The 27,584-nt window shown below is 38.8% G+C and overlaps 4 protein-coding genes and 1 pseudogene across 6 annotated transcripts; 1 reads left to right on the top strand and 4 right to left on the bottom strand.

Annotated features, from left to right (window-relative positions):
• Positions 1 to 4,650: 4,650 nt before the first annotated feature.
• On the bottom strand, positions 4,651 to 7,010 carry LOC147920022 (peptidyl-prolyl cis-trans isomerase CYP38, chloroplastic-like; annotated as a pseudogene). The gene is made up of 5 exons (XR_015590610.1): positions 6,631 to 7,010; positions 6,077 to 6,375; positions 5,753 to 5,952; positions 5,364 to 5,599; positions 4,651 to 5,282 (listed from the first exon to the last, which is right to left on the bottom strand). The product of XR_015590610.1 is annotated as a peptidyl-prolyl cis-trans isomerase CYP38, chloroplastic-like (transcript).
• Positions 7,011 to 10,927: 3,917 nt separating this feature from the next.
• Positions 10,928 to 13,199, top strand: LOC104763746 (homeobox-leucine zipper protein HAT5). Its single transcript, XM_087500733.1, has 4 exons — positions 10,928 to 11,639; positions 11,872 to 12,014; positions 12,132 to 12,371; positions 12,700 to 13,199. Exons 1-4 carry the CDS (start codon positions 11,561 to 11,563, stop codon positions 13,054 to 13,056), a joined length of 819 nt encoding a protein of 272 aa, XP_087356859.1. The 5' UTR covers positions 10,928 to 11,560; the 3' UTR covers positions 13,057 to 13,199.
• An 82-nt stretch (positions 13,200 to 13,281) lies between these two features.
• LOC104719396 (methyl-CpG-binding domain-containing protein 9) lies at positions 13,282 to 22,339 on the bottom strand. Of its 2 annotated transcripts, XR_015590607.1 has the most exons (11): positions 21,612 to 22,339; positions 20,630 to 21,314; positions 19,430 to 20,545; positions 18,644 to 19,324; positions 18,213 to 18,515; positions 17,675 to 18,010; positions 17,143 to 17,241; positions 16,356 to 16,790; positions 14,117 to 16,165; positions 13,651 to 14,014; positions 13,282 to 13,575 (listed from the first exon to the last, which is right to left on the bottom strand). XR_015590607.1 is itself a non-coding variant. In XM_087500718.1 (10 exons), the coding sequence occupies exons 1-10, from the start codon at positions 22,124 to 22,126 to the stop codon at positions 13,703 to 13,705; spliced, it is 6,531 nt and encodes a 2,176-aa protein (XP_087356844.1). In that variant the 5' UTR covers positions 22,127 to 22,339; the 3' UTR covers positions 13,282 to 13,702. The 2 variants fall into 2 exon arrangements, 1 of the variants encoding a protein (XP_087356844.1); XM_087500718.1 differs by having other exon boundaries at positions 13,282 to 14,014.
• Positions 22,340 to 23,084: 745 nt separating this feature from the next.
• Positions 23,085 to 24,302, bottom strand: LOC104763744 (photosynthetic NDH subunit of lumenal location 3, chloroplastic). The gene is made up of 3 exons (XM_010487113.3): positions 24,025 to 24,302; positions 23,520 to 23,806; positions 23,085 to 23,431 (listed from the first exon to the last, which is right to left on the bottom strand). Exons 1-3 carry the CDS (start codon positions 24,299 to 24,301, stop codon positions 23,333 to 23,335), a joined length of 663 nt encoding a protein of 220 aa, XP_010485415.2. The 5' UTR covers position 24,302; the 3' UTR covers positions 23,085 to 23,332.
• On the bottom strand, positions 24,198 to 26,287 carry LOC104763745 (beta carbonic anhydrase 1, chloroplastic-like). The gene is made up of 3 exons (XM_019240597.2): positions 25,789 to 26,287; positions 24,708 to 24,769; positions 24,198 to 24,542 (listed from the first exon to the last, which is right to left on the bottom strand). The coding sequence occupies exons 1-3, from the start codon at positions 26,002 to 26,004 to the stop codon at positions 24,332 to 24,334; spliced, it is 489 nt and encodes a 162-aa protein (XP_019096142.1). The 5' UTR covers positions 26,005 to 26,287; the 3' UTR covers positions 24,198 to 24,331.
• Between the last annotated feature and the right edge of the window lie 1,297 nt (positions 26,288 to 27,584).

Here is a 27,584-nt window from a genome sequence, read left to right as displayed (position 1 = left end):
TCTTCTTTCTTCACCGATTCACTTGCGATCTTGACTAGAAGAGAAGTCAGAGCTGTTGCGATCGGTGATGCTGCGATCTTGCTCGGAGTCTTTAGAGTCTTGCTGATACTCCCCCGCAAACTCTGTGTGGGAGGAAAGACCACACCGAGTTTGTACCGGAGGTCACTGAAGGGTCTTATCGGAAGCGACTTTGTGAAGATGTCGGCGATCTGCTGATAACCAGGTATGTGTTTCACCAGAACTGTTCCAAGAGCTACCTTCTCCCTTACATAGTGATAGTGATTAGCAAAATGTTTACTTTTCTTGTGGAAGGCAGGATTTGTTGTAAGATAGACAGCTGATAGGTTGTCGCAATATAATTCGGGTGGTTGATACTGCGGGATCCCAAGTTCTTTGAGGATGTTGCAAATCCATGAGATCTCGGCTGTTGCATCTGACATCGCTCTATACTCAGCTTCAGTGCTTCGAGCAACCGAATCTTGTTTCTGAGATGCCCAAGAAATCAAATTAGTACCGAGATAAGTACGATATCCACCTGTCGATCTACTTGTTTGCGCACAACCACCGTAGTCACTATCACTATATACTCTTAAGGAGCTGCTCGTGTTCTTTTTGATGTTTAATCCCATTGTAATTGTACCTTTATGTAGCTGAGGATCCATTTGAGAAGATGGAAGTCAGCAAAAGTCGGAGCATGCATTTTCTGACACACGAAGTTCACAGCAAATTGGATGTCTGGTCTTGTGAGATTCATGTACTGTAACTTTCCAGCTAAACTTCGAAAATATGTTGGATTTGGGAACGGTTCCTTGTTCTTAGCTCTCGTGTTTTCTAGTTGTTCACGCAAAGGTGTTGCAATGGAGGAACACTTACTCATAGCTGCAACAACCAACAATTCTTCTGCGTACTTCTGCTGGGAAAGAAAAAGACCTCAAGGATGAAAGTGAGCCTGAATTCCGAGGAAATTGTGCATTTGACCAAGATCTTTCATGCGGAATTGGGTGTTGAGAGAGTCTAGAAATGTTGTCATGGCCATAGAACTGTTTCCTGTGATAAGCATGTCGTCCACGTAGAGCAGGAGTACAATGACTGCTCCATCTCGCTTATAGACGAAGAGTGATGGATCTGGTATGCTGCAGGTAAACCCAAACTCTAGTAGAAATGTGCTAAATTTATCATACCAAGCTCGCGGGGCTTGTTTTAAGCCGTAGAGTGATTTTCTCAGTCGACACACATGATATGGTTTTTCAGGGTCAATGAAGCCAGCTGGCTGTTTCATATACACTGTCTATGTGAGATCACCATGAAAAAAGGCATGTTCCACATCCATCTGTTTTATATCCCAACCATTTTTGGTGGCCATATCCAAGACTGCCCTGACAGTTGTTGTGCGAACTACAGGATTGTACGTCTCCAGGTAATCAATTCCTTCTTCTTGATTGAAACCCTGAGCAACCAATCGAGCCTTGAGTTTCTGTAACGATCCATCAGCATTTCTCTTTGTTCTAAACACCCATTTGCTTCCTAACACATTCATGTCTGGTGTAGGAGGTGTCAAATCCCAAGTGTGTGCTGCTTTACAATTTCCCATTTCTGTACCCATGGCTAAATTCCAACCAGGATGTTTAAGTGCTTCAGCTACTGTTTTTGGTTCAGGATGAGATACTTTATGAGACAGTAAAGCATATCTTGGATTTGGCTTTCTTATCCCGTCTTTTAATCTTGTTGTCATTCCATGAGTCGGTTGGACTTGACTAACAGGTTCTGCTTGTAATGATGTTTCAGGAGCCTGAGGAGACTGAACGGATGTCATAGAAGAAGTCGAAGATTCACCTGATTCTTGAATTGGTGTGCTCGACCTTGAAGAATATTCTGATGTAGAGATATCCATGGCTGGTGAATCTTGTACTTCTTGACCAGATGTAGGAACTGGTGTGTTAATTTCAGATGCAGTGACAGGTGTTGGAGATGAAGTTGAGCTTGAGGTATGAATTGGAGTCACTGGAGGAGTATGAATCACTGAAGATCCGGAGCTGTTGAGGTCTTGCAGAGGAGTATCCGTCCTGACAGGAGAAGGAGAACAGTTGTTGCCAATAGAAGCAGGGTCAAAGCCTGTCGTACACTCAGTTCTATCCTCCTCTCCCTCAGTGGATACAATCTGAGACCTTGTGCTCGGTAATGGTGGAAAGTCCTGCGGTGAGAACAGTGGTTTATTCTTTCCTTGGTTATCTCTAGTTGCATCTGATTCTTTTACCTGATTTGTGTTTTGATCTTGTGGAGGATAACTCTTGTGCTAAGCAGTCATGAGGGGAGTACATTGTGAAGAGTTCCCGACAGACAGAGCAGAGAAGGGGAATGCTGCTTCATCAAAGATGACATGCCTGCTGATATAAACACGTCCAGTGGAAGGTAACAAACACCGATAGCCTTTGTATTTCTCATTATAACCCAAGAACACACATTTTAAGGAGCGTGGATCAAATTTTGTTGCAGCATAATCACGAAGTGTTGGATAGCAAGCACAACCAAACACTCTGAGAGCTGTGTAGTTGGGAGCTCGACCTGTCAATGCTTCATATGGACTAAGATTATTATTCAAGGTCGTGGTTGGCAAGAGATTGATCAGGAAGTTTTCTGTGTAGAACGCTTCAACCCAATATTTTTGAGGTATCCTTCCTTCAAACATCATAGACAAACCTAACTCAACGATAAGTCTATGCTTTCGTTCTGCTAACCCATTTTGTTGTGGTATGTGTGGACAGGATATGAGCTGTTGAATCCTACTTTTCTGCAGATGAGCCGTGAACTGGTTACTGACAAACTCACCACCACCATCACACTGAAAGGTACCAATCTTACCTTGATATTAATTTTCTACAAGTGCTTGAAAACCATAGAATATTTGTAGAAAATCAGACTTTAGCTTGAGAGGGTAGAACCAGCAGAATCTTGTATAGTTGTCAATAAAAATCACATAGTATTTGAAACCTTGAACTGACATTATTGGTGAAGCACCACATAGATCACAATGGATTCTTTCCAGGGGTCAAGTAGATACAAAATTTGAAGCAGAAAAAGGTAATTTAGCACTCTTTCCAAGTTGACAAGCTTCACAGATCTTGGTAGTGTTCTTATTATTGATAACTATGGCCTTTATTGCAGATAGCTGCTGGAGAACTTTTGTATGAGGATGCCCCAAACGTTTATGCCAAACATCTTCGGAAGCTATTTGTTGCCTTGACGAGAAGTTGACTTGAAGTGAAGCTCCTCTACGTAAGTTTCCGAGTGTGTATAGCCCATTACTGTGTCTGCCCTTTGTTAACAACCCCCTTGTTGCCTTATCATAGATACGCACATCATCACAATCAAATTGAAAGCCAGAAGGATAATCGGTAGTAAGCTTTGACACAGATAACAGATATTTAGCAATACCAGGACAGACAAGAACATCATTAAGAGGTAAGTTACCAGAGGTTGAGGGAAGACTCGCTGAACCGATATGAGTGATTGGTAAAAAGCTTCCATCCCCCATCATTACTGCCTCATTGCCTTCATATGATTGTGATTGATGCAGGTGATGTGGAGAGTTGGTTACGTGAGATGTTGCACCAGTATCTGACACCCATTCGCTTCCATTTTGTTCAGTGACATCAGTAATCCGAAGAGCAGCTAGAGCTTGAGGGATATTATCAACGTGGTAGCTGTTGTCAAATCGGTGCCAGCACTTAGAAGCAAGATGACCTGGTTTACCACAGATTTGGCAAATCACCTTGGTAAGTCCACTCATTTCTTGTGAAATTTGCTGGTGAAACCCACGACCTTTTGTTGTAAAGTTGTTTCTGCCACGATTACCACCATTCCTTGAGCTACCTCTTCCTCTGTTGTTGTTGTTGTAGTATCCAGAGGAGGTAGGAGCAACTGTGTTAAACGCCATATGTGGAGAAACTTCTGAACCGGAGCTGTTGTAGCTTGCAAGGCGGTCAGAGTAGCTTGTAAGTCGTGAGACCACGACATCCAAGGTGAGGGATGGTTGAGTATCCATAGATCCTTCTACTGAAGTTTTGATAGGTTCGTATTCTCTGCCTAAGCCTTTCAGAGTAGCAAAGATCTTCATCTGTTCACTAACTGGACTACCTATAGAGTCAAGTTGTTCACATACTCTTTTTATCTCCCTAAGGTAATCATTTATTGACTTGTCTAACTTTTCCACAGTCTCAAGCTTGTGTTGCAGTTCAAAGAGTCTAGAAGCTGATACCTTGTTGAAGTGCTGAGCCAGAGCTGACCAGAGATCTTGCGCAGTAGTGGTGTGAACAACATCACGAAGGATATCTTCAGAGAGAGAACCAAGCAACCAGGCTCGAACAACTTGATCTGCTCTATGCCACAACAGGAAGTCAGGATTCGGAACATAACCTACTTAACCATCGATTGCAGGAACTGGTATAGACGCTAGCGGTTGAACAAAGGCCCCATTGACGAAGCCGAGGAAATTTTGACCTAAGAGAAAAGACTCGAACTGAGATTTCCAAAAGAGATAGATCTTCTCGGTCAGTTGCACAGTGACACAATTTGAGATGTGAAGAGCAAAAGGAAAATAAAGTTGAATCATTTGAACCATGGCTCTGATACCATAAAGGAGCTCAGCAGCTCTTTAGGTAAGAAACATTTCTCTCTTTATTTCCTTAACTTGATAGGTTACATCACTTGTTCTTTTATAGTCATTACTGTCCTAGGGTTTTCTCTAGAGACACATCATTAATCTAATCATTAGTCACATGAATCCAAACACTGAAATCTGTTCTGCAGTTGTATTGGCTCCGTATGGTCCATCGTTCCTTTTGCTTTGTTGACTGTTTTGTTTGTGTGCACAGGTGTATCGTTCCTTTGCTTTGTTGACTGTTTTGTTTGTGTGCACAGGTGGAGTTAGCCGTTGGAACCTTGTAGAAGATGGAATCGAAGTGGGCTTCTCTCTGTTGGATTGATTTGGGAAAGCCTTGTTGGTCTTGGCGTTAATGGGCTCTTTAATGGGTTTGTGGGAGACAGAGCCCATTAACCCTTTTGTTCCTTCATTCTTGGAAGACACCTTTCCATCTTCTTTCTTCACCGATTCACTTGCGATCTTGACTGGAGGAGAAGTCGGAGCTGTTGCGATCGGTGATGCTGTGATCTTGCTCTGAGTCTTTAGAGTCTTGCTGATACTGTCCGCGTTTTCTTTGTGCTTGGATCAATAAATCCTTCTGCAGGACCTTCTGGATCTCCGGTTTGTACTACAAACCCATCAGCTGAAACCAAAAACGCACACATTAAGTTTCTAATCCACATATATGAAGAAGGCAAAAGTGAAAATGAGAGTAGTCTTTTACATCTCTGGATCTCCATGCCATCATAGAAATGGCGCTCTACCAAGTCCACAAAGTTGCCGGCGGTAACAGGGGCGTTATAACCATCAAGAACAATGCGGAAGACACATTCCTCGAGGTTGGGATTGTCCTTGATCTTGACCTTCATGTCCACACTGGCTCTTCCCTTGAGAAGAGGCATGTTCCGATACTCTTCGGGAACTTCATATGGGAAGCCATCAACCATATCCTCTTCTATTCTGCGAATGCCCCACACGAAGATCTCAGCTGCAGTCATCAATCACAAAATGAGCATAACCCATCTCACTTCCTTTTACAGAATTTGTTTCTTTTATCCCTCATCCCTCATTTATACATACCCCTAATGTTACTTTGAAGTTTAAAACCCTCACCCGCCAACATATTTGAGAATCTCTTTCTGTTTTGGAGCAACCGCATCTCTTTTCCGATCTTCCACAATCTTGAGCATATCTTGCATCCCAGCTTCCAACTTTTCGATCATCTCATTGCCATGATCCTTCTTCGATTCAGCAAAACCTGCCACTATCATAGTTTTGCCTTGCTGCAACGATCGACTTGCCTGCCTCACATTCTACAGTAGGCAAGCACTAAAATGCTCAGATTCCTTACTAAAAAAAACAGAACAAGAAACCTGCAATGCAACCATCGATCAGTAAAAACACATAAGAACTACTTATGTGTGCTCTTAACCCTACCCGTTCAACAGAATCGAGAGCCTTAACACCAGCAATCTTGAGGCTATCAGTGATATATCCTCAAGAGGCTTTTGAACTTCTCTGATGGCTCTGTTGTCAATGGGCAATGCATATCGTAACAAAGCTCCTGGATCTTTGATAGGAGGACCAGAGATCAACACTGAAACATCTGGAATCGCTGGATTCGCCGCCACAGCATAAGCATCCGGAGGCGAAGAAATCGAAGGAACTGCAGCTATTAGACCGACTGATAAAGCTAACGAAAGAGCACACTCTTTCAATGATGAGAATGCTCCTCTCTGCATTCAAGAGAAACCCATTCAGTTTCAGATGCCGTGAGCCATAAGTTTTCGACAACAAACAATCTCACAGATTTGATGGAGAATTTAAGAGGGATTGATTCCAAACAGAATATAAGTAAGTTCCATACAGTCAAATTTGGCTATTACAAACTCCCTAATCACATTGTGCATTGGTGAGTGGAGTATGTCTAGGGTTTTTTTTTTTTTTTTTTTTTTTAATAAACATAGAGAAGGGAATCAGAAAGACCTAACCTCCTGCTTGTTGTTGCCGGAAGAACAAGAGCGAACGTCGTCGAGGGTTTTTTTAGAGCAGGAAAAATCGAATCTTTTTCGGGGACACCTGGAGGAATTGACGAAACTAAATGTGGGAACAGAAGCAAACGATGCCGCCATTGGAGAAGCACAAAATTGACAAGGAAGAAAGATGATAATATTTCAGTCAGAGAGAAATTGACATTGGATTAGGGAGTGCGCTTTTGTTCTGTCCGAAACGGACATAGAGAGAGAAAGTGTCAAAGTAGTAGTAGTATTACTACTAGTATTTGTCTGTATCGGTGGATTTCTTTTCAATTGGATGATGAGGATTGAGGAAGAAGAAGAAGAAGAGGATAAGAAGGGTTTTTGTGATTCTCTCTCCCTCTCACACACTCCTCTGGATAAGAGAATACTTCCACATTATCTTTTCTGTCTAATATGGGCCGTTAATGAACCTTGTTTGCCTGATCTGTTCAATTATATGGGCCTGTGTTGACATAACAATTTTTTTTCCAATTTATCGTAGCATACTGTATAACTAACTTAACAAAGGAGAACTAAAGCAACATGTCAAAGAAAAAAACAAAGAGATACGCGAAAACATATTTTCTCTTTCTAAAGAAAAATGTTAATTGATATCATTTTCTTCAATTGTTTGGGAATGGAAGTTCTAGGATTCTAAACTTTTGTTTGACCTTTACTAGAGGAAGTTGTGTCGACTCGACTGTCGAGAGTCTTGCTTACAAGCTTGCTTGCAGCATCATCTTACGTTCAATGTTAGTCACATCTTTAAGTGAAGTCAACCCGAACGTAACTATAGTTTTTTTTTTTTTTTTTCGTACTTAGGGAACAAATCATGTATCTCGTACTTTGTTCTTGCTATATAATCAAATCACTCTTTAAAATACGATATCTTTAATATGATCTACTTTAGTTTCCTAATATAAATAAATTCATATCATAGGTTGTCTATGAAATAGAAAGCAACGCTTCACGAGTGATTCTATCTATCACTCTAAATGGAAATTGCTAGAATAGAATTCAATTTTCTTTTAAATGATCAACTAATATTATACGCTCTAGACTATTAAAGGGGTTACGTGACGAATGTACATACACGTAACATGTACTGTTTGTACAATTCTATATATGTATTGATAATAATCTGTAAGGATAAATGTGTGTAGTATACGTGTGTGGTTTGAGATGAAGAAGAAGTTGAATATCACTGTTCGCATACAGTGAGAATTGAAAACCCATACCATAATGAACGAACCTTCTCAAACGAAAAGACTGAATATACTTTTTTATATAAATTTAATAATTATATACATATCCTTTTTATCTTTCTGAAAATGACATCGTGGTCGTGGCCCTCACCAAAAAAAAAGAAAGAAAGAAAAGGCTAATATGAATATCATGACAGATAGTAACGATTCCAGTTAAAGTTTTCCTCTATTTAATATAGAAATAGAAGAAGGGAAATAAGAAAGAAAGAAATGATAGTGGAGGAAACTATTAAAAATATGAATGGTGCTCACACGCCTTTATAGATTGATCTTCTTTTCGCAGAACCACACACATGGTGACACAATCCACTACCAACACACACACAATGTCCTAACTAAAAGTCATTTGTTCCTCTCAGGTGTTCTGCTTCTTTTCTTTTCTTTTCTTTCTTCTTAAACACACACCATTTTCTTTCAATTGAAATTTTGATATACGCGTCAATTTATGCCGAAATGAATATAAACATAAACCATACATTAAAGAACCATATCCCTGTGAAATTTTTCGTAACCCTTTTTTTCTTAAACGATAATCCGTGGCAATCTGTCGAACTTGGTGTTTTTTGTTTCTCTAATTAATATTGTGTTCGTTTAATACTTTAATTTCATGAACTATTCGTGCAATCACCTTTTTGTGTAAAGCAAATAATAGAGGGATAAAGTCCCCTGTTTTTGGAAAAACATAAAGAAAAACCTCAGAAGACACTATCCAATGGAAAAGATGCCACCATATTTCCATGGCCTCTTAGCTTAGTTGTGAAGAAAATAACAAAAGAAAAATCTTGATTCTTATTTGCATAGCTATTTTAATAATTACTTAATATGAATATATTTTTACTTTAATTTGAGATTTTTTTTCTCAAAAAACAATTTCAGATTTGTTTGTTTTGCTTTGTTTAATTATTGCTAAATTGAGAAAACTTATTGATAGACGAAAAGCTAATCAAATATACATTCCATATTGAGCTAAGTGTACCTTTCAAAGATTATTTTCTAAAAACATTTTGAGATCATAGAATATAGGTAGTCAAATTACTTAGTTGTGTTGTGTCTAATTAAGTTGTTTTACAATTTATATTCATCATATACTCTATAATAATTAACTAAACATATATAGAAGCTTTAATTCTAAAGTGGCTTCAATATCAATCACTATAATGATTATGATCTTGCTTATTTTAGCATATTATTCTATCTTTTTTTTTGTTTAGTGAGATTGTTATCGTTTGGGGAGAAGTGATTTAAAAAAAAAAAAAAAAAAAAAAAAACCCATTCCTTCATAGGATGGCAAATTCCTCTACCTTTCAATTTTCTTTAAGAGTACTTTTTTTTCTTCTTCTTTTTTAAGAAAAATCTCAAGGGTTTTTAATTTCTTTCCTCTCTTTTTTATTCTTATTTGGGGGGTGAAAGATATTCCTTTATTGGAAAGGTCCATCGGTAGCCAACTGGCTAACACATGAAATGGAAGGAGACAATAACGTACGTAAATTTAGCATATTTTCTCATCTATTATAGTATATAATATAATATTATAGACAAACATAATTCTTCTATCAAACATATACCATGGATCATATAGTTTGTAACGGGCGACAAAATTTATGCATCCTTAATTAATAATATGTATGCAATGCAAGAGCTGAGCATACATTGATAAAGTCATATGAACATGCATACACAAATGATATATGTATAATACAGTATATAAAGAGTATTTGCATTTTGGGTAGCCGAAGAGTCATGAAATATTGAAAACGAAGGAGGAATATATATATACCTTTAAGGGTAAATAAATTTAAATATGTTATATATATGTATATTCAATTCTACTTATATTACTGGAAACAAGATCATGATATACTAGAGTAAACTAGTAACGATTAACTCAAGAGAAAATATTTCAATCAGAATTCATAAAAAAAAAAGGGACAGGACGAAGCTACGTGGGGACTTGTGTAACATGATAAGTTAAATTAACTAATGTGCTTATATTAGTATATATATATATATATAAAAACAGTACTCTATAGGGGCCTGAATTAGTGCGGCGATTATAAGCAGTTCCATGCAACTAGTCTGTTTTTTCCCTCCGTAGTCCGTAAGGTGTGACATAAAATTGATATTCACCAAACTTTGTTGTATACATTTTTTAAAAAACTGACTTTCTTTTTTTAATTTGGAAAAACATGCAGTTAGGTAAAGTGACAGTAAACGAAGATAATATGTTTTAACCTTAAATGTGAAAGTAAGTATATATAGAAGTAATTTCGTGTAATAGTTAACAAAGTGATTAATAATAGTATAATGTTGTTTGTGCAAGAAGTCAAGGTGCAGCAGCATATATTAAGAGATAAAGAAAACAAATATAAAAGAGATAGGAATGACGTGAATTTGATTTTAACAGAATTTTTAAATGAGATGATGATAATGTGACATTGCTGTGCACAAGGTGAAGACACAGGGTGACGAGGACCGTTGGATAAAATAGGATCAAGCGTAGATCCGACACTGACCCGACCGTCGAGCATGAACCCTAACTCCTAACACACTCTCTGCTTTGGCCGAACCACCCCCCATCTGATTTTTATTTTATTTCATATAACTATTTTCTTTTTAAAAATACTAAATAACAAAACAAAAAAAAGGATATAATTCAAATCTAACGGTGGAGATCTGTTGCCGTGTCCACTCGCTAAAGAAAGTGGACCCTACAGAGCTCAGAAAAGTCCACTTCCGATTGTATATATTTAAAAAAGCCAATCACATTCGAATTACCACAATTGTCCCCCCCCCCCTTCCCTTTTTTTTATGTCATGTATCAATCCACACAGAAAAAAAAAAAAATATATCATTCTAACTATAAAATTATCGGATTATGTTGGAAAAAACTTTGATCTTAAAGGATGTAAAAGAATATGGAAATTTTTGATCAAAAAGGTCAGCTCACAATCATATCTAAGAACATGTTAAATATATATTAGCTAAAACAGGTACATTAAGTTGATACTGAAGTATTAACGTTTGAATTTGATATCCTATTTTCTCAAAAAAAAAAAAAAAAAAAAACATTACTCGTGTTCGTACCGTTTGATACCCAAAAAGAAAAAAGGAAAGGGTATTAAGGTAATTTAACAAAGAGGGCCTAGTGGTGTGTATAAAAGAGCGCGCTTGTTGAAGCTAATGAGTTTAGCTGATTGCACTGCAAAAGCCAACAAAGGGCACTTTGTTCTATTCTCTCTTTCTCTTTCTATCACAAGTCTTTGGGTGTCTCACACTCTTTAAAAAACTACTAATCTTCGAAATTTGGAAATCGAGAAAGGTTTCTTGTTTGGATCGTACTGGCTGTGATTCTTGGATCCCTCTGGCAGAGCGGAGGGGAATTGTTGTAGTTCATGATGGGATTTTGCATATGCCCGTTGGAGTCACCCGCGAGATTACTATGGAGCACAAGCTTCTTCCGCCATAAGATCATGATCTTTTAATCCAATTCTCTTTGGTTTCCAATACAAACCTTGTTCCATCCATCTTCTTTAATTAATCATCTCTCGCTGTGGTCCTCAATCTGCTTCCTCTTCTTTGTTTCTTTCTCTCTGAAGTTGTTGTTTTTTTTTCTTTTCTTCTCTGTTTAAAAAATCAATATGGAATCCAATTCGTTTTATTTCGATCCATCAGCCTCACAACATGGCAACATGTTCTTCCTAGGGAATCTCAATCCAGGTTATTTTTCTGATCACGCAAATTATAATATTATTGTTTAAATTTGACCTTATTAGGTTAGGTGTGTGAATTTCCCCTGTTTTTACTGTTTCTAGATAAATGCTCTAGCTAGGAACACACACATGAGAACAGTTTTGAATATTATTGTTGTGTAGTTAATATATATATATATATATATATATAGTGTGACAGTTTGGTTTATATATAAATGTTATTATGTTGGATTGGGAAGGAGGAGCAAGATCGATGATGATGATAAACATTGAGGAAACATCAAAGCGAAGGCCCTTCTTTAGCTCCCCTGAGGATCTCTACGATGAGGAATATTACGACGACCAGTTGCCCGAAAAGAAGCGTCGCCTCACATCCGAACAAGTACAAATTCCTTATTCATCCAATAATATTAGAAGAAGAAGAAGAAGATAAAGTCTGAAACATGAACGATTTAGCTAGCTAGGGTTAATTATATATACAATGATGCATGTGTTTCAGGTGCATCTGTTGGAGAAAAGCTTCGAGACAGAGAACAAGCTGGAGCCAGAACGCAAGACTCAGCTTGCCAAGAAGCTTGGTCTACAGCCGAGACAAGTGGCCGTGTGGTTTCAAAACCGCCGGGCTCGTTGGAAAACAAAACAGCTCGAGAGAGACTACGATCTTCTCAAGTCCACTTACGACCAACTCCTCTCTAACTACGACTCCATCGTCAAGGACAACGATAAGCTCAGATCCGAGGTTATTATATACATCCAACAATTTATCATCATCATCTCAAGAATTTTAAATTTGAATGAATGATTTTACCTTCTTGGGTCCAAATTAAAGGAAGAGAAAGCACAAGTGAAAAAAAGAAGAATATGCTTTTAATTTTGTTTTTAAAAGACAAGCTGATAGGAGAATATATACTAGTATATTATTATTATTATTATTATACTAGTAAAAAGAAAGAAAGAAAGAAAGTTGGGAAGAATACAAATCAATCAAAGAAGAACTATACTATAATTAAAAGGGAGGTTGCTTGCGTTGACCGTTGTGATTGAAAAAGTTAAGAATCTTTCCACAGGTTACTTCACTGACCGAAAAGCTTCTGGGCAAAGAAGAAGAAGCTAATAATGAACTACCTCCGGGTCGTCAAGTCCCCGAACCCAACCAACTTGATCCGGTATACCTAAACCCAGCGGCAGTCAAAACCGAGGACCGGTTAAGTTCAGGGAGTGTTGGGAGTGCGGTACTTGACGAAGACGCACCTCAACTACTAGACAGCTGTGACTCTTACTTCCCCAGCCTCGTACCCATCCACTCCCAACAAGACAACAACGCCTGTGATAATGACCGAGTCTGTTTCTCCGACGTCTTTGTGCCCACCACTTCACCGTCGCACCATCACGGCGAATCATTGGGATTCTGGGCTTGGCCTTAATCTACTATTTATGTGTGTGTTTATTATTATTAAAGTACAATTACAGTCATGTCTGTTTCCATGTTTACTGACGAAAACCCCCGCATAATTGTGGAATCATTCAGCAATTTCACGGTATTTGATAAGTTATATTATTCATAAAAGTCACTTCAGTTTAGTACTACTACGACCAATATATAAAATCAGTTAACTTCTTCTTCAGAAAAAAAAAGGTTGAACTTCTTCTTCAGAAAGCCCTCTCCATTAAAGAGATAGAGAGATTTATAAAGAATTGAAGTGTTTCCGTTCTAACATCAGTTAATGCCTAAAAAGCGACTTTTGATACTAATTAATTCCACATTAGTCAGTCTTCTTCTACATATTATGTGTACACATACTCTCTCAAGCTCATTCACCTCTTGAACCGCCGTTCCATTCCATGAACCGGACTTAGGCCTCTCATGTCATGATGAACCACCAAAAACATCCGCAACTTACAGGTCCGCTTCCAGACATAGATAGAAGAAGCATTGCCTATATCTACAACATACACATTGGCTCCACTTTGACTTCACCGGAAAAAACAAAAAAACAAAATCCACATTTCCGGCTTACATTCTCACGAGGCTGTGCCCGCTGAGCTTTTCCGGTGGGTTCAAATAAGTTACTATGACACCTCGGGTTCTTTCCTCTTCTTACCAGATCGCCTGTTTGCTCTGCTGCTTCTTTCTTGTGAATCTGAAACCGGTTGCGACTTCTCGTCTGGTAAGCTGATGATCGGCTTTGTTTCATCCATGGGATCTGATGGAGTTATGAGTTTATCGTACATAATAGCTGCATCAAGGGAGAAAATACGGACGGATAACGCCGAGAGAGTCGATATTTTAGCAGCCGCTGAAAGGGAAGACCAGTACCACCATGCATTTTTCAAGTACCCTGTCTTAACCATGTCTTCTAGCACAATTGTTGCCTGAACCAACTGAAATAAAATATGAAACGCATAAAAATTAGAAAATCCAGTTTGATCTGTGTATCTATAGATAGAGAGGAGGAAGGGTGCTAATTAAGGATTAAACCAAACCTCATAAATGCTTTGCGCGGATTTAACAAATATACGCCAAGCTCTTCTACGGTCTGGATGTGATTTCGACGGTCTTAAAGCTTCATCAGGTAGTGCAACATCCATATCAAGCAAGTTGGTTTTTAGGAACCTGAAAACCGGCAACGCCTTGCCAGTTATTCGTTTCAACGAAGCCTGTGGAACCACACAGCAGCTTTTCAACCCACTACCTGAAAATTTCTTAATCTTTTGCTCTGAGAAGCCAAAACCCAGTCCACTTGGTTTACTCGGTGGACCGCCAAGGTCGTGTGTGAAAGATCTATCGATTGACATGTTAGATTCAGAATTTAAGCCTTCAACATTGGTTTCAGAACCAGCACAAATGACCTGATCCCCTGAATCATCACCATCTAGCTTACTGGAATTGGCAGAGATAAGCATTGAGTCGTCAAGATGAGTATATGACGATGGAAGAAATGTTGGGATGCCATTTGAGCCGATCAGACCGATATCTTTAACCAAATCTCCGTTGGAATCCTTTGTCACAAACTTGGAACAGATTTCCTCAAAATGGTATGGAGATATAGACTCTTCTTCTTGATATCTTATCAACCCAGAATCAAGTTCAGAAACATTGGATATTTCAGCTACATCTTTGCCGGCGCTAGACTTTACATTAAGATAATCGGATTTCAGACTTTCTTTTGCTTTCGAAAAATCAGAGATTTCCTTGGCTTCTTCAGTTGCTAATGAATAAGGAATACACTTACTCTCAGAGTGGTCTTCAAATTCATCATCACTTGCGAACGTTTTGTGGCATATGAGGCAGTGAATCATGGATGGCAAAATTGCTTCCAAGCATTCGCATCTACACAATTTTTCTTGCTCCGCAACCTTTGTCTTCTTCCCCCGTTTTTTAAACGTTTCCGTCTCTAGTTTGATGCATGAACCGTATCTCTTCTCCATTGACATGGCAGCCTTGGTGACAAGACCCCTAGTCAAAATAGGAGAAGACACATTCTGAGCTTTTTTCTTTTCCTTTTGAAGGTCCCCAAATCGTAACCTTTTCCAGCACATAATAGACTCTCTCAGGTCTCTTTCTTTCGGGTCATCATCATGAAGCCATTGGGCGAGCTCGCTTATCTCAGCTTCGGTTTCATAATATGTCCAGGGTGAAAGCGTTAGTCTTCCATGGTCAATGGCTTGGAGAAACGGAGAGTGGGCTCTTGAACCCGTCAAATCGGCTTGAACAGGTTTTTGCAAAGATATGCTTCCATCAACCAGTATACGCGGATTTTCATCTGGGAAGCAGCAACCCCAATATAAACGACCGCTAGAATCGTTTCCCAGAAAGTCTCTTCGTATAGATTGCTTTAGAAGCTGTGACTCTACACTTCTGATTGATAGCTGCAGATTCTGAATTTCATTACTAATGGCAATCAAATCCTGTTGACAAGCCTGCAACTCTTGAGAAGCCTGAGAAGTTGCATCATGAGCTGTCTGCAATTCCACTGCATTGGAATTTAGAGAATGTGTTTCATGAATTCTTCCAACGGACTTGTGCAAGGTATCTTTTTCACAAGACATAATATCCGTTACATGAGGAGAGGTATCTGCTACAGGCAACTCATGCCTCACAGGGGATGTAATTTTTTCTGGGGAGGAAATCTTGCTCCCACCGGAATTAACATGCAAATCTCCAGGTTGAGAATCGGTCTCAAGTGGAGCTTGACCTTGATTTTTGTTAAGAAATGCAGTAGAGGAAGTCCCATCATCATGAGTAACTCCGTCTCCAACAACGCCCTCCTGTGGTCGTTGATCACATCCCATATGGTCTGCAATGTGACTTGAATTATGTAGTTCGCTTGCTTCCTTCAAAATACTAGGTTCAACCTTTGCGAGTTTAGCCATCAAGAATTCTTGCCGCATTTTCGCGTTTTTCCATTCTGAGGAAAGAGAGCGCAATTTCTGCTGCATTTCAATTATCGCTTCGGCACATTGCTCAAGGTGTTGATGGACAAGGGATGAGCTGAGCAGTTCATCGCATAGAACCTTAAGCAGCATGATTCTCTGCATCAGAATAGGTATAAATTCAGCCACAATACAAGTGAAAATTAGCACCAAAAGATTGTAAGAATTCATAGATGGCAACGCATAAGCTAAATATCACATATGAAATTATAGTCATAGTCTTCATCTTCAAAAGAGAATGCAAAATTGACAGATTTCAAACAAATGAGAGACAAGTTTCAAAACTGACCTCCTCAGCACTGAACTCCCAGTAGTCCTTTTCTTTCATCACATCTGCCAGGTGAGCAGTCATTTCCATAGAGGCTCGGGTGAGTTCCCCCTGATACTTTCTACCTTTTCGCCGCCTGACTAGTTTGTAAGATTCCAAAGCCTCTTGAGCCATGCGCTTGGCAATGACACAAGATGGACAATACCAATTTCCATCAGGAATTCTGATAAGAGGTGGATTTAAACAATATGTGTGATACTCAGCATCGCATGTATCACACAAGAGAACACTGTCATCATCTTTGTCAACGCCGCATACTTTACATACCCCCTCATCCCACGGGGCCTTGGGAAGTTTATTTACTGAAACAACTATTTCCTTAATTTCCTTCTTCATCTCTGCATTTAAGCATTCCAATTTCATGTAGTCCACAAGTTTCTGAACAAGTGGTAGAACCTATACCAGAAAACAAATAAAGGCTTGAAACTTGAGAGAATAGCACCCCGATACTGCAGTTATTCTCATAGAAAAAAGGAGACCATGCATGCAATTTCTCAAAGGCGAACAAAACGAATATTATACACGCACACAAAAGGAAGAACCGTTCTAAAGCATATAGCATTAGTGGACATCTTCAGATGCCTCTTTGATCATAAAGGCCTATAACTTGCACAAATAATAAATCTCAAAACATTTATTCCACAAAGATGCCAAAATATAAATGACTGTCTCCACGTCTAGATGCTACTAAGTAATGAATATCACTTATTGTGTAGAACATAGCAGAGAAAGGAGAGAGAAGACAAACCTCAGCCTCGTATAATGACTTGAATTTTTCAGACAAAGTTGCAACCAGTTCCACATAATCGGGCTGATCCGCATACATAATACGTATACTACTCCACAGCTGCAAATTAGAAAGCTACAGTTAGCATGTCATTCATGAGAAAAATCAAGTTGCATGCATTAAAAAGACCCGCGTCCAGGGATATACCATCAAAATGAAAAATTTAAATTAAGTCATATACTCTCAGACTCAATTGCTGGCTAAAAAATTATCCAATGAACCAGCAAAAGTTCTGGCGTTCAACGGAAAGTTTAACCTGATACTGCTGTGACATAAAGAGAAGGCAAAAATATTCTAAATATAAACCTGGCTCTTGGGATACTTTTACATTTATGCATCTAAACTAGCAGTGTGACACAAACATACGATACCTAAATTGAATATATAGCACTTTTACTATAAGCATTCAGAAACTAATTCCTAGATCGCACAAGAAGCATCATGCCATCAATTGCACCCAAAAAAAAAACAGATTTTAGAGGGAAAATCCCACCTCAAGAACATCCTCAAGAAAAGCTTCAGTTGATCCGTTGTATGCACCAGCAGCCAATCTCAAATCAATAGTTCTGAAGTCTAAGGGCCGCGAAACCATTGCAGGTGATCCCAGGAGCCCGTCATCATCATTATCACTGGAATTCAGTAACTTTCGCCCGAGCAAAGTGCAAAATACTTTATCCTCGTCTGCGGCTGCAACACCACGCAATACAGCACGGCATTTCTTCATAATGAGATCAGATACACCTATGGGTGTCCGCTTTTTGGTTCCTTTAACAGACCTCTGCACCAAATCTCCACCTCGAACATCCGCTAGCAATGAGAGGACAGCTTTCTGTATCCAGTAGGAGGGAAATAACTAATTTTAGAATTAAGGTGAGTCTAACAAAAAAGCATGTATCATCAGACTGAGACTGAGATTTACAACACCGCAAGAACAAGAAGCAGAAAAACTGAAGTGAATTTGAGAATACAAGATAAATGGTTTATGCAATTTAAATTTTGCAAGTACGATAATTGGTTTTATAGATTTGAACCTTTGTTGGTCCTGAAGCATTGCCTTTATAAATTTCTTTACTGATGGAATGCTCCAATATCTTCTTTGCCCACTCTGGTGGATTTCTCTCTAAAGCTTCATAAACACACTTTCTGATTCTAGTCCCAACATTTGTTGGAAGCTTTTTCACAGGTTCCAAAACCTGTGCCCACTCTGGAATATCACCATTGCAAGTGTTTGTCTCAGTAGCATCAACGACATCGGATTCATCATCTTCCACGTAAAGAACATCAGTTTCGCTTGTCAAAGAACCAGATATTTTCTTAATAGCCTCTGCAAGTAACTGAAGATAAAGAGTTAATATCCACACGTAAATCCAATAAAATGAAACTAAATTTTTGATCCCTTCTTCCAGTAATACAAGGAAGATATGTAACGCAGGAAATAATTAGAAAACTAACAAAAACATACCATTGAATCTGCTTCCATCCCAGCCACTCCTGTAAGCGAGCCGCAAAGCAAACCACCATCCCCTTGTAAGCAACGAAATACCTTACCACTTTCATGGGCAGCTATCTCTGCTGATTCGAGATTCCCATCCATTGATAAAAGAGACAAGACGTACCTACGGGCCAATTCAGGCCAAGTGAACTCATTAACAGGAAGCATATGCAGCTTATTTCTTTTGGCAGAAAGTGTACTGTCATCCTTTTTCCGTCCTCGTCTGGATCTTGATTCTCCAGAATCAAAGTTTGGATCAACAAATGCAGCTACCTTGGATTGCAACTCACATATTAGCACTTGCAGAAGCGAAATGTGATTCCTTGTTAGAAGTGCACTGACACACTGCCCACGAGAGGAATATGAAATCTTAAAATCAGAAGAATCCCCTGCCTTTGTCTCCTTTAGTACAGAATCAGAGGTATTGTTCACGGGAGAAGGTTGGCAAGATTCATCGAACAAAGAAAAAAGATTAGTAGTTGTACAATCTTTATCAGTTAAGTTCATCCCACTTCGCTTATCATCCTTCCCAGGTTTATCAAGAAACAAACCATCAAAAACTGGATTGATAAGCTCCTGTTCAAGCTTCTCAGGTGAGACGGCCTCTTCAAAACCCAAAATTTCATGGAAACGCCAGAACACTTCAGATACCTAATCAGGCAAGCATAAAAAATGACTATCATATATGCATGGCAGAACTTAGTGAATGGAGGGGTATGTCGTAGATTACCATATAAGGAAAACACATGCCCGTACCTGAAGGAAGTCACCAACAAGCCCAGGAGGAAGCCTCAAACACATTGGCCTCCCAGGAGGAGGGTGTGGATTTCTGACACCATGACCACCATTTAGTTTAGGCTTCTTGGCTTTCCGAGAAATCTCACCGAAAACTTCTTCCTTGACATTTTCCCAGCCTTTTGGTTTGACAACTAGTGCTCCTTCTGCTATAGTTACAGGAACAGAGGAGGAAATTCTACTCTTCAGATTCCTATAATTTGTACAAGATTCGGCACCAGGCATATGTTCAATCATTTCCTGCACAAAATCTGCATCAAGTCCAAATCTGTTTTGATCCAGCCACCTTGACATAGCATCAACTACAGTTGCAATCTCTCTATTATCCTTTTTACCACATGTGACACTGTGAGGAGCCAAAGAACAGCAAAATCTTGACAATGATAAAATTACATTGTCTTTCTCATTCATCGTATCCCAGTTGATTTCTCTTGTTTCTTTGTCAACATGCTTGCAAAGGAAATCCATGGTACCCGTCTGCTTCATGACATTGGAACATGCATCAACAAGTTTTTGACACACCTTGTTCCATGCAACAGACAATGAATCTTCTTCCACAACAATGTCGCCAATGTCAACCCCATGATGGTCCTGTTTACTGGATAATATATTATCAAAGTCTACTTGAGAAGAACCACCCTCTGAGCGCAAGCAACTGAATGTCTTGGAGATATTATTCTCTCGTAAACAAGACAATATATCATCTCCAAGAGGTGGGGGGTGATCCGAAAGAAGGATCTCAATATTAGCGTCATCATCATGCTCTTGGGTACTGTCTTTACGATCACTTCGTTTTTCAATGTTCTGTTCCACCATTTCATCAATCTTTGGGCAGGAGAAGACAGTTGATCCAAGTGGAATAAATGACTTAGAGCATGGTGACCGTGTAACCTTGAAAACAGGACCAGAACTGCCATCAGATACTTCACATGTAAATAGCGACCCCGTGATTTTATCATGCCAGCAGGACTTATATCCTACTGGATAAATCATGTTGACATTGTGGTAAGACTGTCTTATGTCAATACGTCCAAGTGACAGCACAAAAAAATCTTCAAACTGCAGTGGAAGCCCATTCTGAAAATCAAATACACAAACATGAGGACAAAAAGTACAAAATATTGGGAAAAAGAAACCCATCAAGAGAGATTTCAAGCTTACACTTATAATAGCTTCCTCACAACCGCATCCATTATTTCCAGCGCTAAGGGAATCACCAGCCTGAAAATGAGTACCAGATTTAATTGCAAAAGGGGGCATCGTTTGACAATAGAATGGAACACGCCTGAGCTGAGCACTCACTGAACTACCCTTTTGCTCAGGGAAACCATTGTTTGGCCATCTTGATGTCTTTCTCCTCTTGGGCATATGCAATCTTTCTTGAAGAATAGAACTTTCATTCCTGATTTCAGTATCCATACAGCTGTAGCTACCATTAACTGCTAAGCCCAGATAACAAGCAACATCCTGTATTGAACTAAATGTTTTTCCGTTCGGAGCACAGTACACTGCAGATAGCTGATAACTATTTAAAGGCTGTTTAAATTCGACACGCCAACCATCTTCCAATACTCCATGCCTTTCAGATATAAAATGCCTGAGATTTTGCAGAAACAACTCACTTGGATCCAAGGATGGAAATCTAACGGGCAAACTACTATTGTTCAGGCTTAATGGGAATCCAAAACCTAGATTATGTGAACCCAATGCATCCATAGTCATTTTGGGATTACGAGCCATTAACCCTGAAGATTCGAGACTAGCGTATCCTCTACCAGGACTTGAAAAGCTGATTGGATAATCAAAAGAGTTTTCCATGCAAGAGCTGCTGGCCAGCATATGCTTTCTGGAGGAGAAGAAACAAGTCATCAGTGATTTACAATTCGGCTAGGTATTTTCTTAGACATGCTCATGTGTAAGGCCAGAAAAAAGCCTATCAAATAAAACCTAAATTCAATTACACCAAAACCTAATCCAGCGAGTTTTCCAGTAGTTTCTAGCTCTCCTTCTAATACCTTTAGTCCCTATTAAGGTAAGAAACCCTAACCAAGTCTTAGCATCTGTGTCCTCGATCGATCGATCGATCTCAACCAAAATTAAACTTCCTATAAACCCTAACGCATACAGAAGCAGGGTAACGTACCTAGAATCTGACGTATCCTCGCCGCCATAACCCTCGGCATCACTGGGTGGCGAGGCGTTCATATCGAGAATGAGCTTAGACTTGACACCCAACGGCCAGAGTTTGCTCCTCACGCCGGCAGAAACACAGTCGCTGCACATCCAATCGGAAGAGGGAGCGGCGTCCACTCCGTCGTTAACACAAGAGAGATGAAAACCTCGCTCACAAGCATCGCAGACAGCAACGAGCTGCATAGACTCAGGCCTTCCACAGGCGGCGCAGGAAGCATCCCGATCCGGTTCAGGAACCTCGGCAGGCGCTCCAGGAGCTGGGTCAGGATTATCGTGAATTGACCTAACAACTTCGACGGGTTCGTAGTCGGCGTCGTCATCATGAGGGCCGGTGCAACCACCGCCGAGAGTAGCGGCGGAAGGGATTTCGTTGAGATCGATGCCGAGAAAGGAGCGATTATCTTCCTTGGAAGCGGCGGTCCTAGTGTCTCCGAGTGGCTCGTTTGCAGAATCAGATAGCCCCATTATTCGATTAGGTTAATGGAATCGAGCATTGTTTGCATTGAAGGGGAAGAAGGAAGAAGGAAGAAGGAAGAAGAGAAGATTTGTATATTGCGAGAAAGTGAGCAAAAAAGAGGTTTTTCTTAATTTAATTCTCTCTTCTTCTTTTTTTTTTCTTCCCACTTTTCCCGAAGTTCTGTTTGCAGAGAGACGAAACAAACCAAAAAAAAAAAACGTGAATTATCTTTACCCTTTTTTTATATATATATATTTATTTTTTATTTTTTGGGTGCCTTTTACTACTAATCATATTTTCGAAGATGCTACTGATCACGTAACGCACCCAAAAGAAATATGTTAATTTTTTTAAAAAAAATGTTAATAACTGTTAATGTAGTTTTTTATATTATATTGTTAGTTTATAAAATAAGATAAAACTTTAACTCTTATTTTTATAAAGTAAATAGTCTATATTTGTAAGGGTGGTTCTGGGTATATAAACGTGATAAAGATAAGAGTAAGCGTAGTCAAATAAATGGTTACTGTGTCAGAAGAAAGGTAAATAAGAATTTAAAACCATTTTGGCATCACGAGGAAAGTAGCTCTGCTCCGGGAAGGTGTTGTAATACTCACGCTAATGATCTTATTACTAATCTTTATTAGTTTCAATTTTTTATTTTATTTTCCCTAATTAAAGCAATACTGTATGAATGTATTCTTCTTCTCTTTACAAAACTACCGTTTCAGTAGTTGACCAAGTTTGTATAAAAACCACTACGTACATGCACACCTGCCGGTCCAAATTAACTACAAGTCTCTCTACTACATCGGTTCGTTTTATCAATGTATGTATGTTGTTATCCTTTTGTTAACCATATCAATTTGTATATAACTATCTATATATTTCTTAAAGAATCAGTATATGTTAGCTGGTAAAAATGGTGAAGAAAGTATTAAATCATTACAAAAATGAGAAAATATATATTTGGATATTCCATATTATTCCAACCAAAAAGTATTTTCGAGGATTACATTACATGAACCAACCAAAGTATCAGATAAAAGAAGAAAATAAAACGTCAATTTCGCCCCAAAAAAAAACCAAAATATATTATATCTCTTACGCCGTACACATGGGTCTAGATTACATTTCTTTTTACTAGATTACAAATTTTTTACCATGAATGGTGGTGGTCAATAGCAAGAAAACCAGTGGAAACTGAACCGGAATCATGCCATTCTGGTCATTACCTCTTGAAGAAGAATCTTTGTATCTATATAACACGATTCTGTCTTGGTTAAGTTCTTTGCCTTAGCTGCATCTTCAAGCTGTGAAAAAACACCATAGCAACCACAAATAAGCATATAGGATAAGTCAGTTAAAAGAAACAATGCTCGCTCGCATTAGTACTGTTACCTTTTCGAAATTGTCGAACAATCTGTTGGCCAAATCGGTGAGAGGTTGCTTGTCTTCAGAGGCAGCAGAAGAGATGAGATTGTCGAAATCGTAGAACAAAAAGGTGGATTTAAGCCTCAAGTACTTTTTGACATAGTTTAAAGTATCTGGTCCGATCAAATCCTCCATTGCTAACAGATCAAAAGCATTCTTTTTAACTCTGTACATTCTTCCTTTCGTCCCTATATCAGCTATATACACTCCTTTCTTTATGAACGTTCTCGTTCCCGTCTGCTCATTCACGATATCTGTACAATTCGAATTGAGGCAGTACATAACCGGAAAATGCGTGAGTAGAATTCCGGTATAATTCAATTTTGTATTCTACCAAACAAAATTTCTCATATTGGTTAGTTGTATGGCTCAAGATGTCCAAACTTTTCAACAAAAACCAATCAGGCAATCAAAAACCAAGACAAACATATATAGAATTATCAGAGGAGTTTGGAATACAAAGGGTGCATACTGTTGTAAATAGGAGGAATTGGAAGAGGACCATCGATCCAAAACCCGTTGTCTTGTGCCAAAGAAACATTGTTTGCGCCGAAAATTCCGGTTAGGCCTATTGAGACAGTAAACCCCAATGTCATCCGTCTTGTGATCTGTACTGAATCCGGTTCTTGAAATTCTACGGTTCTCCTGCAAGCAAACCCGCTGGATTTGCTGATTTTACGACTCTCAGGTAGTTTCGGAATCGAAGGCAAAGTGTTGGTCAGACTGTTAAGATCAAGGAAGTGAGCCATTGTAATTAGTTACAGAGGAAGCTTAAGGTACTACCAGCTTTCTCTGTTCTTGTGTTGTTTGGCCGTTATAAAAAGAGTAATCATGTTTTGTACATAATTCTCCTTCTTGAAAGTGATGAAGCCCTGCTTAATGGTTTCGACGGGGTCAAAAGCCTTCTTGTCGGACGAAGTGCCTGTCTGAAGCTCCGCCGTGATCTGCTCCACCTTTGCCGCCGCAACCGTCTTTAGCTCTCCCTTCTCGCTGCCCATATATATATTATATCATTGTTAATTCACAAATATATTGTTAACTGGTGTACTGAAACACCCCGTTATTTATTTATTAAAATGTGTTTAGTCTTTTTCAATCCAGTAAATCTAATTATATGCTAATAGTATATGTGAATAAAGAGGTGTATTTACTTACATGAGAAGCTTCTTGAGAGCTTCGATAGCCTCGTCGTATGATTCGCTTCCCATCTCTTCGCTCTGCATGTTGGTTGACCAAATAAAATTAGAAGACAATCCAGTATATGATATTTTCGTGGCAGCAATTAAGTAGAGAGCGGGTCTTGTCGTGTTTTAAATGTTGAAACTACAATCAACCAGACCAGTTCAACACTTTATTATACGATGAAAGTACAATATTTATCGTCTTTTATACGATTTTAATTTTTTTTGGGGTGGAAGATCGGTAATGTGGTTAGGAGCCAAATCGGTAGGTTGAATGAATAAATATAGATGGCGACTTCATCATCACTATGCTCCACACGCTCTCTTATATGGTTTATGCATAACACACACGTCTCAGTTTTCACAAATCGTTTTGGCGAAGATACTAGTAAATTATTTTCTTTTTATCACGTGGATCCTACGTACGTTCCAGCTCCCAAATTTAAAAGTGTCGGATTTTGAGTAGAGAGGCAATAACGTTTTTTAATATATCAAGGTCATTATTTTTCTTTTTTTTGACATCATTAAATGTCGAAGCAAGTAGTTTGAGGAATAAATGTGAAGTTGGATCGGAATCGCTAAGAGCATTTGGAAGCTTGAGACACTAAGCTACTCTGAGATTTGTTAATTTGGGTAATTGTTTCAGTGTCACACTCACGCACTCACGCTAACGACCAAAAGTAAAACACGGATAATAATAGTAAGGATAATAAATAAAGGATGTGAAATACACGTGACATTTTCCAGGATTTTTGGAAGTTTTTTCGTAATAATAAGGATGTGAAATACCGAATAACAAAGAACCATTTAGATTTTTGAATAATAACAAAGAAGCGTCCGTAAATTATCGGGGTTACTAATTAATGCGAAAAGAACTTACTATAAAGTAAAAAATTACGCCGAAAGGAAGGGTAAATTTAGTTTCCTGTATATGTAGATATAGATGAACCCTATTATATTATAACTAAGTAACCAACAATGTAACTATATATCTATCATGTATGTAAGAAATAATGTAGGTTAAGAAAAAAAAGATGAATGTAAAATGTATATACCCAATAAGGGGCGATGATAGGAGCAGGAGCGGCAAAAACGGGCTCGTTACGGATAAGGGTTGGAACGGAACGGGAAGAAGAGGAGGAGGAGGGGGAGGAAGAAGAGGAGGGGAGGCAAGCGACGGTGGAAGAAGTACGAAGAGAGAGTTTTTGGAGAGAAGATTGAGAAGGAGTGAGAGAAGTGAGGAAGAAGCCGGAGAGAGGAGCGGTCGACATTTTGCTGGTGAAGAGAAGCGGAGACTGGAGAGTACTGATAGTGAGATTTTATTTATAGTTATATATTAGACTCTTTTATGGAAGCTACTGCTTTAGGTGAATGTATTATAGCATTGATTTAAAGAGTTGATCGTTTAAAAGACTGGTGTCTCTCATGGACTTATGGTAAGGTTTTGTGGGAACGAGGATAACGAAAGCGATAGGTGCGGTGAATATGAATGTTTCATCTTTTCTTGTGGATGAGGAATATTAGCACAAGATTTGAAAAATCTACGTGCTCTTTGTTCTTTCAGCTTTTAGTTATATATTTATATTTAGAAAATAAAAGGTCTCAAAAAGGTTTAGAGGATAAGGTCCCTTATCATCAAAACAAGGATCAGCCTCTTTCACTTACCCTCTGAGGCTTTCATCTTAAATAACTACCACCCACTTTAGATGTTAGGCCATTGTTTGTGGTGCATATGAAAGAGCCATACTTCTCTAAGCCCTGCGGAGATAAGACATTGCTAATATTTTACATCATCCAGAAGATGCAAACGATGTAGTTAGGGAAAATGTGTAAGGATTCACATCGATCATGGACTGTTGTTCTATCTTATCAAGCAACAGATTCAGTGAAACTCTAAAAGAACAAAAACGAAAAAAAAAAAAAAAAGAGAGAGAGAAGAAATCCATAAGTTCTTCTCTCTCTGGCCACGCTTCTCTCGGAACTTCCATGACCATAAATCATATAAGCAAAATTAAGGGAAAGAGTTTTTGTTTCCTTTAACATGTTAGTAGAGATAGAAGTTGAAGAAGAAAGATAGATGAGCAATGCATTAGAGCAAGTCTACTGGGGATTCTCTGTGGAATTTTCAGGCCCAAAAATAAAGAAAAAATCCAAAAAGAAATTAGAAATTAGGAGAATCGGTTCCACGAGAAGGATTTTGAGAATCGTATGAGAACCGATGCGTGGTCGGTTCTGATTGGCCAGGGGGGAAAATATAAATGAGGATAAACAATTTTTTCCTCTATTTTTTTCTTTTTCTTCGCGACATATCTCTTTCTCTCTGTAAGAGAAACGGCGATATGCACGACGATTCGCCGTTTCACCGTGAAAATTCTCTGATTCACCTTGAATCGTTCGATTTTCTGGCTGATACACGAAAGATCTTCATATATGAGAGAGATATGTCGAGGTTTCGGGTTCAAATCGAGATTCCACTCGATGTGACGATTTGTTGCTCAAGGCCTTCTATTTCCCACGGCGATAACAATGGCGGAAGGTTCCTATGATGGGATTAATGGGACGGTGAGGTCAAGCAGCTGGCGGATCGCACACATAGAAGGTTCGTCTGATTATTACCGATTAGGGTTTGTAAGGTTAAGGTTTGTGAGAATGTTAATCGAACATGCATGTGAGTCTGGGTTTACAATTCCGATTGTATTCATTTCACGGGGTAGGCTAAATCTCAGAAATTTGGTAGGGTTTGACTTTAACTTTGGGTTTACTTGTGTGATTCCTTCTCTGTGGGTTTAACCAGACTCACATAACCGAATGTTGTTGTATGTTATCTCATAATTAGTCACTTGTTGTACGC

Source organism: Camelina sativa, chromosome 19 (genome assembly GCF_030686135.1).
Source record: "Camelina sativa cultivar CO46 ecotype springtype chromosome 19, ASM3068613v1".
NCBI lineage: Eukaryota > Viridiplantae > Streptophyta > Magnoliopsida > Brassicales > Brassicaceae > Camelina > Camelina sativa.
The sequence above is the reverse complement of the archived record's forward strand: the minus strand, read 5'-3'. Positions and strand labels throughout refer to the sequence as shown.

Bases quoted from the DNA above. Each gene is read 5' to 3' on its own strand.
- LOC104763745 (XM_019240597.2), bottom strand. From the start codon at position 26,004: ATGTCGACCGCTCCTCTCTCCGGCTTCTTCCTCACTTCTCTCACTCCT. The intron at 24,770-25,788 runs GTATATACATTT...ACCAACATGCAG, and splicing joins CTATCATCGCCCCTTATTGG to AGCGAAGAGATGGGAAGCGA. The intron at 24,543-24,707 runs GTAAGTAAATAC...ATATATGGGCAG, and splicing joins GCTCTCAAGAAGCTTCTCAT to CGAGAAGGGAGAGCTAAAGA.
- LOC104763746 (XM_087500733.1), top strand. From the start codon at position 11,561: ATGGAATCCAATTCGTTTTATTTCGATCCATCAGCCTCACAACATGGC. The intron at 11,640-11,871 runs GTTATTTTTCTG...TGGATTGGGAAG, and splicing joins CCTAGGGAATCTCAATCCAG to GAGGAGCAAGATCGATGATG. The intron at 12,015-12,131 runs GTACAAATTCCT...CATGTGTTTCAG, and splicing joins GTCGCCTCACATCCGAACAA to GTGCATCTGTTGGAGAAAAG.
- LOC104763744 (XM_010487113.3), bottom strand. From the start codon at position 24,301: ATGGCTCACTTCCTTGATCTTAACAGTCTGACCAACACTTTGCCTTCG. The intron at 23,807-24,024 runs GTATGCACCCTT...CGAATTGTACAG, and splicing joins AATTCCTCCTATTTACAACA to ATATCGTGAATGAGCAGACG. The intron at 23,432-23,519 runs GTAACAGTACTA...GTTTTTTCACAG, and splicing joins TGTTCGACAATTTCGAAAAG to CTTGAAGATGCAGCTAAGGC.
- LOC104719396 (XM_087500718.1), bottom strand. From the start codon at position 22,126: ATGGGGCTATCTGATTCTGCAAACGAGCCACTCGGAGACACTAGGACC. The intron at 18,516-18,643 runs GTATGTTTTTGT...CTTTATCTTCAG, and splicing joins GGATGGAAGCAGATTCAATG to TTACTTGCAGAGGCTATTAA. The intron at 17,242-17,674 runs GTGGGATTTTCC...TCTAATTTGCAG, and splicing joins TTCTTGAGGATGTTCTTGAG to CTGTGGAGTAGTATACGTAT.